General features: G+C 39.3%; 1 protein-coding gene across 2 annotated transcripts; it reads left to right on the top strand.

The window, feature by feature from the left end:
- Nucleotides 1-6,247: 6,247 nt before the first annotated feature.
- On the top strand, nt 6,248-7,290 carry WFDC12 (WAP four-disulfide core domain 12). 2 transcript variants are annotated; one of them, XM_054467881.1, is made up of 3 exons: nt 6,248-6,344; nt 6,448-6,606; nt 6,771-7,290. In XM_054467881.1, the coding sequence occupies exons 1-3, from the start codon at nt 6,266-6,268 to the stop codon at nt 6,866-6,868; spliced, it is 336 nt and encodes a 111-aa protein (XP_054323856.1). In that variant the 5' UTR covers nt 6,248-6,265; the 3' UTR covers nt 6,869-7,290. The 2 variants fall into 2 exon arrangements, with proteins under 2 accessions (XP_054323856.1, XP_054323857.1); XM_054467882.1 differs by having other exon boundaries at nt 6,286-6,344; nt 6,454-6,606; nt 6,771-7,271.
- Nucleotides 7,291-9,683: the final 2,393 nt, after the last annotated feature.

Raw genomic sequence — 9,683 nt, 5'->3', positions numbered from 1 at the left:
CCTGGTTTTACACTTTACATTTTATACTGTGTACATATATTATTGTGATAATACTTTAAATAGAATTTCATATCTTTAAAACTAGGGAAAAAGTAGCTAAAGAATAGGCATAACTTCTTCCTGGTTGATCTTCCTAAGGAAGCGTTTGCTCCTTTGTCTGGCTCAGTGGAAGGTGGAGAAGGGGTTCGGATGATCGTTTCCTGATTTTTAGGCATTAAATATTTTGGGATCCCACAATTTCTAACAAGGCCATTAATTCAGCTTATACTTTCAGTCAGGCACACTGTCAGGGCAAAGACTACTGTGATGTCATCTCCCATTAACAGAAAGTTACCCACACACAGACACAGACACAGACACACACACACACACACAAGTCTCTCCTGTTGAAGCAAGTGCTTTAACAAGCAGAATATGTTCATACATGGTAGATAAATAAGGAATTAAATCACTAACATGTAAAATTGGGTTAATACAGCTTTTCATAAGGTGATTGTGCCTTGTCCTGTCATATAATACCAATCAAATGCAAAAATATTGAGCATGGTATCTCTGTAGTGACACAAAATACACACACTTCATCTCCTCCCTCTTGTCTCAGTTTTCCTATAAGCATTGCTCTACCAAGTGTGTAATATGCTGTTGTCCTGAGTTCTATCCTCTTCTTGATAGAAGTATTTAATATGTGATCAATGTCCTGGAAACAAGAATCTGAAACATGATTTTAAAAGAAATGCCTCAAGGCCAGGCATGGTGGCTCACGCCTGTATTCCCAGCACTTTGAGAGGCTGATGGGGGCGGCTCACTTGAGATCAGGAGTTTAAGAGCAGCCTGGCCAAGACAGTGAAACCCCATCTCTACTAAAAGTACAAAAATTAGCCAGCTTATAGGCCCAGCTACTTGGGAGCCTGAGGCAGAATCTCTTGAACCTAGGAAGTGGAGGTTGCAGTGAGCGGAGATTGCACCACTGCACTCCAGCCTGGGCGACAAAGGGAGACTCCGTCTAAAAAAATAAATGAATAAAAATGTAAAAATAAATAAATAAAAGAAATGCCTTAAATAATGAGAAGTTTGAAATAATAAAATATTTTTAAATAAATGAGAGCGTATGCTATTCGCCACAGCAATAAGCTAAATGTTGCACTCCATCAGAGATGAGACCGCTAGTGAGCCTAACACATCAGTTACTGTCAGCTTCAAGTGAGATTGATAAACAATTGTAGTGGATTAAAGGTCAAGTTTTTTTGTTTGTTTGTTTGTTTTTATGTTTTTTTGAGACAAAGTCTTGCTCTGTTGTCCAGGCTGGAGTGCAGTGGCGTGATCTCAGCTCGCTGCAACCTCTGCCTCCTGGATTCAAGTGATTCTCATGCTTCAGCCTCCCGAGTAGCTGGGATTACAGGCATGTACTACCACACCCAGCTAATTTTTGTATTTTCAGTGGAGACAGTGTTTCACCACGTTGGCCGGCTTGTCTTGAACTCCTGACCTCAAGTGATCCGCCCGGCTTGGCCTCCCAAAGTGCTGGAACTACAGGTGTAAGCCACCACGCCCAGCCAAAGATCAAGATTTTAATGTCAAGAGCATCAGGATAGAACTTTGCAGTTATCCAGTTTCATTTAGAGATATACAGCTTCCTTACAAAAGAGAGGAACTGGCAAATCAACAAAGCGGATTGCTATTTTAAGCCAGTACAGAAGTAAAAGATTGAAGACAATGACCCTCCAGTGTAACAACCATTTAGTCCCAAGAATGATGATGTCCTTCATTCCACCTTTTGTGCATAACTCAAAAGCAACAGTATTTCACCATACCCACTTACCAAGCAAACTCCCCATCTTTTGTCAAAGTAAAGTGCTATATTTACTACAGAATTTTTTAATTAGGAATTGAAGATAAACATTTAACACTGTGGTCATGTTTTTATTGGGTGTGGCTTCTGTTTGTTTGATGTGTTACTTATGAGACTGCACAAGTTTGAATGTTCTACTTCAACTCTATTTTTTCCAGAAGACCTATTATTTGTAGTGAGCAAAACTCTGTAACTTAACGATTTTCAGGAATATATATTCCATGTTTACGAGAAATATATCTTCCCTTTTATTCCCTATCTGTTTTAGGCTCAGCCATTTTTGGTTCAAGGCTTTCCACTTTCTTGAAGCACATAAATAAATGATGCCCAAAAAAGACAATGAATGTGAAATCTGGTTAATGTAATTCACAAAATAACAGATTGAAGAAACAATCCATATATTTATCTCAATTGATGAAGAAAAGGTATTTGATAAAAATTCAACATCCTTTCATGAGAAAAACTCTTAGCTAACTAGAATTAAAACGGAACTTTATTAACCTGATTCAGCAGAACATGGGATGAATTCCACAAGGTCACATGGCATGGGCTAAGGAATGCCTTTATTGGGTGAAACCAGTGAGCCAAGGATCAGCACTCCTAAGCATGGGATACTCCCAGCAGACACTCCCATCATTACTCACTTCAGCCTACATTGAGGTGTTCTGAGGCCATGCACAGCTATTAGTCAGTGAGGCAGGACAGCAGCGTTTCTCAACATCAATACTATTGGCACTTGGAGACAGATCAGTGTTGTGAAAAGCTGTCTTGTGCATTGTTAGATAGTTAGCAGCAACCTCAGCCTCTAGACACTGGATGTCAGAAGCACATCTGTCCCAGTTGTGACAATCAAATATGTCTCCAGACATTGCCAAAGTCCCCTGGGGACAAAATAACCACCTTTTGAGAAGGTAGTTTACTACTGCAAAACAGGAACATTGTCCCCTGCAGTTTTATCTCTTATAATAAGAATATGAGAAGTTCCTTATGGGGCTTGCTTCCTAGACAGTCTAGGTTTCTAGGAAACCTAAATGTAAGCCTAAATGTATTTTTATATATACATATATAAACATATTTTTGCTATATATATATGTATATATGTAAACATATTTTTGCTATTGAGTTGCAGTTCTTTATATATTTTGAAAATTAACCCCTTATCTGATATGTAGTTTGCAAATATTTTTCCCATCTCACAGGTTGCCTTTATTACTAAGTATTTTACATGTTATTGCTTTTAATGTATTACATTTTTCTAACCAATATTTCTAGTGTATAGAAATGCAGTTGACTTTTATATATCGATTTTTGTGTCAGCTAATCTTGAATAATTGTCTAACTCATGATGTATCTGTAGTTTCTTTTGTGTTTTTATTAGACTATTGTATCATTTGCAAAAAATGGCTTTTCTCTTCTTCCATTCTAATACATATTTCTTTTCTTTTTCATTATATATGTGTGTGTACATATGCATATATATATATATATATATACACATAAATATAAAGACCCGATTAACAGTGAATAAGACTTAAACAGACATTTCTCCAAAGAAGATATACAAATGGCCAACAGGTATGTGAAAAGATGCTCAACATGTCTAATCATCAGGAAAATGCAAATCAAAACCATAAGATCACCTCATACCTGTTAGGATGGCTTTTATTTTAAAAGGAAAACAAGTACCAGTGAGAATGTGGAGAAATTGGAACCCTTGTGCACTGTCAGTGAGAATTTAAAGGAGTATAGCCACTATGGAACACAGTATGGAAGTTCTTCAAAAAACTAAAAATAGAACTACCACACGATCCAGCAATCCCACTTCTGGGTATTCATCCAAAAGAATTTAAATCAGGATCCCAAAGAGATATTTGCACCTGCAAGTTCATTGCTGCAATATTCACAATAGCTAAGAAATGGAAACCTAAATGTGCATTGATCCATTGACAGATAAATGGGGGAAGGAAAAAAGATTATATACATGTATATATATATGCATACCATGGAATATTATTCAGCCATAAAAAAGAAGAAAATTCTATCTCATGCTACAGCATGGGTGAACCTCAAGGACATTATGCTAAGCAAAATAAGCTAGTCACAAAAGGACAAATATTGCATAATTCCACTTTTATGAGGTGTCTAAAGTAGTCACATATAGAAGCAGAAAACAGAATGGTGGTTCCAAGGGTCTGGGGGAGGGAAAATGGGGAGTTGCTATTCAGTGGGTTTCAGTCACACAAGATGAAAAAGTTCTAGAGACCTAATGTATGACACTGTGCCCACAATTAACAATAGTGTAGTATGCACTTAAAAATATATTAAGAGGTCATGTCTTATAGTATATATTTCTTACTACAATTTAAAAAAAAAACAGTGTTGAGCAAAGCATGAAAAATACAAAAGAATACTTAGGCCATAATTATGCTTACATAAAATTAAACAACATGTATCACTAAGCAAGCCATAGCAAGAGAGCAAAACTTTAAAGGAAAACATGAGGATGATTAACAGAAAGTTCAAGATAGTGGTTACCTCTGAAGTAGGGATGGTAATGTCCTATTCTAAATTGATAGGTTCATAGGTGTTTATTATTCTTTTTCAAAAGGTATAGAATGTTGATTACATTCTTTCATAAGTAGGATTTATTTTACAATACTTTTTTTAAAGAAGTATCATCAACAGTCAATTACAAATGACATTTTGGGGAGAACTGGAGAAACAAATATGAACTGGCTATGAGATGACATGCAGAAACTATTAATTATCTTAGATATGATAATGGCTTTGTGATTATATTGAAGAATATCCTTATTCTTAGAATTTGCATGCTGATGTATTTAGGAAATAGGAACATAATGTTTTCAATTTCATTTCAAATATTTCAACAAATGTAGCTATAGGTATTCTAAAATATCCCAAAATATTAATAATTGTTAAATCCAGTTGTAGGTATACAAGTATCATTGTTCTGTTATTTCAATTTTTCTGTATGTTTAAAAAGTTCATAATAAAAAGCTGGAGGAGAAAATAGCCAATACATTCCAACATTATAGTATTTGTTTATTAACTTTCCAGACTCCATCCCTGGTATCCAAATTATCTGAGTCCAAGGATATGACTGGTGAGATTGTAACCAAAGATTCACCATCTAATAAGGAGTTGGCTCACTTCCAGGAATGGAGGTAGCCAACTGCCTCCACTTAACCCCAACTCAGTCCCTTCCACACTTTAGGGTGTGGAACACCCCAAATCCAAATCTTTGCATTACTCAGGGGTCCTGTTAGTAAATGACAGAAAACCAATTCAGACCAGCTTAGGCAGAAGGGTGAATGTATTGGGTGGTAACCTCACCCTGAGTATGAGTGGGGCTGATCTCAGGAAAAAGGTTAGTGAAGGACTAGATATCCTCTAAATTACTCCCTGTCCATCTCTCATCCCTTCTTATCAGCATCTTAGATTTATCTTCTCAGAATTTCTCTCTCACTAGGGCCAGGACCAAATTTCTGGAGTTTCTGGGCTTATATCTGCAACTTTTCCAACAGGAAGGATTTTCCTCTCTTCAGTACCCATTCAAAGAAAGGACTCCAAAAGCCTGGTCTCAGACACACACACACACACACACACACACACACACACACACACACACCCATGTCTTCTTCCAAATCCAGGAATTTGGGGGATGCAGGGGCAGAGGAGGGAAAACAAATCCTATGAAGATGATACAGTATAATTATTGTGCTCATTGTATGAATGAGGAAACGGAGGCTTAGAAAGGTGAAGCTGCTTTCAAAGTCACACAGCTGGTGACAGGTCCAAAATCTGCTTTCCTCCAGGCCACATGAGATTGGCGGGGGGCAGGAGCACACGGTGCTGGAGCGCAAGGCTGAGAGTGAATGTTCAGGACAGACATTTTAGGCACTGCCATTCAGATTCTTCCTTGGGTTGAAGTGAGAACTGAGAAGAAGTCCAGGGTAGCACAGGAAGGAGGGAAGATTTTGGTCCCAGGTGAATCAGGCATGAAGAGGGACTGATAGAGAACATGGTGGAGTTGAGGAAGTCTGGCCCTGCCACTGCCTCGTGTGTGAACTTGAGTAATTTCATGCCCTTTCTGTGCTTCTTTTCCTCCTTCCATAAGACAGTTTGGCCCTGGTGGTGCCTAATGGTCAATCAGGTGTCCATTTCTTCTCCTCGTGTGAAGAACGAGAGTTGCTCTTGGATTTCTTCTTCTATTCCAGTGCGGAGCCTTAGGGAAAGCCCCAAGTCCCTCCTCAAAAGGGGCCATTTCCAAATAGAGCTGGGAAGTGCAGCCTCCCTTGCCATTTTGAGCCTTCAGCTCCACCCACTGGCACGCCCAGCAGGGACACTATAAAGTCAGGCTCAGCCCAGCTCCCAGCCAAGCACCTGCCTGGCAACATGGGGTCCAGTAGCTTCTTGGTCCTCATGGTGTCTCTCGCTCTTGTGACCCTGGTGGCTGTGGAGGGAGTTAAAAAGGGTGAGCAGACATGGTGGAGCAGGGTGGGGCTGGGCTGGGGAGAGGTCCTGAGGGGCCCTCTGGGGCTGGAGTTCTCATCTCACCTTGTGGCTTCCTCCACTAGGTATAGAGAAAGCAGGGGTTTGCCCCGCTGACAACGTACGCTGCTTCAAGTCCGATCCTCCCCAGTGTCACACAGACCAGGACTGTCTGGGGGAAAGGAAGTGTTGTTACCTGCACTGTGGCTTCAAGTGCGTGATTCCTGTGAAGGAACTGGAAGAAGGTAAGGAGACCTGCCTCCCAGGGCTGGGGCTGTCCCTTCCCCTGCCTCTATCTGACCCATGAAAGTTCGGAGGAATTAGTCCCTTTAGCTGGTGTGGGGAGGGATGGCTAAAGCTGGCAGGGCCCTCAGAGACCAGCTAGTATGAACATCTCCATTGTCCAAAGGAGGAAACAAGGATGAAGACGCGTCAAGGCCATGCCCAGAGCCAGGATGGGAGGCCAAATCTCCAGGCTACTCCTCTACCGGGTGTCCTCAGAAATGATGCTGGGTCCTTTCCACCTCTGGGGGGTCACTCTCAGTTGGCACCTGCCCCTGAGGGTCCTGAGACTTGGAATATGGAAGAAGCAATACCCAACCCCACCAAAGAAAACTCAAGCTTGAAGTCCTTTTCCCCAAAAAGAGGGAAGAGTCACAAAAAGTCCAGACCCCAGGGACTGTACTTTCCCTCTCTACCTGGTGCTCCTCCCTAATGCTCATGAATGGACCCCTCATGAATGAAATCAGTGCCCTTATAAGAGACCCCAAAGAGCTGCCTTGCCCTTCTGCAATGTGTGCTCACAGCTAGAAGGTGCTGTCAGAGATGAGAAACTGGCCCTCATCAGATGCTGAATCTGCTGGTGCCTTGATCTTGGACTTCCCAGCCTCTAGAACTGTAAGAAATAAATATTTGCTGTTTATAATCCACCCAGTCTATGGTAATTTGTTATAGCAGCCCAAACCAGCTAAGACAACCTAATAGTAAAAAAAAAAAAAAATCCTATTCAACATTATCAAAGTGAATAAAATATAAAATACCTACAAATAAACAAATCTAGAGATGTACAGAAATTTTCTGAAAAAAAACCCTAAAACTTTATTAAATGACATTTTAAAATATCTGGATAAGTAGACTAAACTTTTCTACAGAATAAATAAATAAATAAATGTTTTTTAAAAGATATGCTCTTCCTCAAGCAGGAAGCCTCCACAAAATGTTCATCTTGGTTAGCATAATTTATACCTGAAATATAATTAAAATTAAAACCCATTGGGTTTTGCAAACCCTAATGAAATAATTGATTCCAGCAATGATCATCCATGGCTTCTGAATATTTACAGGGCGCCATTTCATCACCCCGTGGTATATTTACAGTTTGTAAGAGGGGAAACACAAGTTTACAATGTGAGGATTCAGGTACACACCTAAAACACATTAATCTGTCTCCACAATGCTAAAAATGGGTAAAGCAGACCTCCGTTCCCCCTCAGGTGATGCAACACAAAACACACAGCATCATTCAAGAAGGGCTCCTGCCAAGACAGTTGAGTATGAACCTCACCAAGCTTCTACAGCTAGCATTCATCTATGGAAAACGTCAAGGACAAAGAAGTTGAAAGACATCACAGGAAAGCAACATGGGACATTCTAAAGAACAATTTGTTTTGTTCAACAAATCAATTGCATGAAGAAGAAGAAGGAGGGAGGAAAGGAGAATAAAAAAGAGTTGGAGAGATTGTTCTAGATTAAAAGAAACTTCAGATACATTACAGACAATGCAATATGTGCACCAACAACCATACAGTCACTTTTGAGACAATAAGAAAAACAAGATGCAAATAGAATATTAGATGATGTTAAGAAACTGCAGTTAATTTTCTTACGTGTGACAGTAGTATTGTGATTATGTGAGAAAGTGTCCTTAGTTTTTAGAGATGCACACTGAAGTATTTAAAGGTAAAGTATAAGATGGGTTGGATTTACTTTAAAATACTTCAGCCAAAAAAGGGGTGGGGATATGCATGAAGGAATTCTTGTAAAATGGTTCATTGTTGAATCTGGATGATGGGTATGTAGGCTCCATAAAAGTATTTGCTGTTCTTTTGTGCATTTCTGAAAACTTTTTATGATAAAAACAATGATTTGTTTTTGCAACTTAACAAAATGATCATTAGGTTCACATGGAACAATAAAATACTTGTAACCTGGAAAATTGAAAATGTAGACTAATGAAGGGTAATGGATACCACTAGTCACTAAAACATATTATGGAGCTACAACAATTACAGCCACAATACAAGCATACCTTGTTTTATTGTGCTTTGCAGTCATTGCATTTTTTACAAATTGAAGGTTTGTGGCAACCCTGCACCAAGCAAGTACATTGGCCGCATGTGTCCAACAGCATGGGCTCACTATGTGTCTTCGTGTCACATTTTGGTAATAGTCACAGTATTACAATTTTTTTCATTATTATTACATCTGTTATGTTGGTCTGTGATCAGTGATCTTTGATGATGCTATTCTAATTGTCTCAGGGTGCCATAAACTGTGCCCACATAAGACAGTGAATTTGATCAATAAATGTTGCATATGTTCTGATTTCTCCCCCAACTGGCCATTCTCTGTTTCTCTCCCTTGGAACACGACAATGCTGAAATGAGGCCAATTAATCATCTTACAGTGGCCTTTAAGTGTTCCAGTGAAAGGAAGAGTCATGTCTCTCATTTTAAATCAAAAAAAGCTAGAAATGATTAACCTTAGTGAGGAAGGCATGTTTGAAAACCAAGAAAGGTCCAAAGCTAGGCCTCTTTTACCAGTTAGCCAAGTTGTGAATGCAAAGGAAAAGTTATTGAAGGCAATTAAAACAGCTACTCCAGTGAACACACAAATGGTGAGTGAAACAGACTTATTGTTAACATGGAGAAAATGTTAGTGGTTTGGATAAAAAAATCAAAACAGCCACAGCATCCCCTTAGCCAAAGCCTAATCCAGAGCAAGGCCCTAACTTTTTTCAACTCTATGAAAGCTGAGAGGTAAGGAAGCTGCGTAAGAAAAGTTTGAAGTTAGCAGAGGTTGGTTCACAAGATTTAAGGAAAGAAGACATCTCCATAACACAAAAGTGTAAAGTAAAGCAGCAAGTGCCGATGGAGAAGCTGCAGCAAGTTCTCCAGAAGATCTATGCAAGATAATTGATGAAGGTGGCTATGCTACACAACAGATTTTCAATGTAGATGAAACAGTCTTATCAGAAGAAGAGGCCATTTAGGACTTTCATAGCTAGAGAGAAGTCAATGCTTGGCTTCAAAGCTTCAAAGGA

The sequence above is a fragment of the Pongo pygmaeus genome, chromosome 21 (assembly GCF_028885625.2).
Source record: "Pongo pygmaeus isolate AG05252 chromosome 21, NHGRI_mPonPyg2-v2.0_pri, whole genome shotgun sequence".
NCBI classification, from domain to species: domain Eukaryota; kingdom Metazoa; phylum Chordata; class Mammalia; order Primates; family Hominidae; genus Pongo; species Pongo pygmaeus.
This window is presented reverse-complemented; position numbering and strand designations above follow the sequence as displayed.

Coding starts and splice junctions, on each gene's coding strand:
- WFDC12 (XM_054467881.1), top strand. CDS start 6,266: ATGGGGTCCAGTAGCTTCTTGGTCCTCATGGTGTCTCTCGCTCTTGTG. Junction 6,345..6,447: donor TGTGGAGGGAGTTAAAAAGG/GTGAGCAGACAT, acceptor TTCCTCCACTAG/GTATAGAGAAAGCAGGGGTT. Junction 6,607..6,770: donor TGTGAAGGAACTGGAAGAAG/GTAAGGAGACCT, acceptor CATTGTCCAAAG/GAGGAAACAAGGATGAAGAC.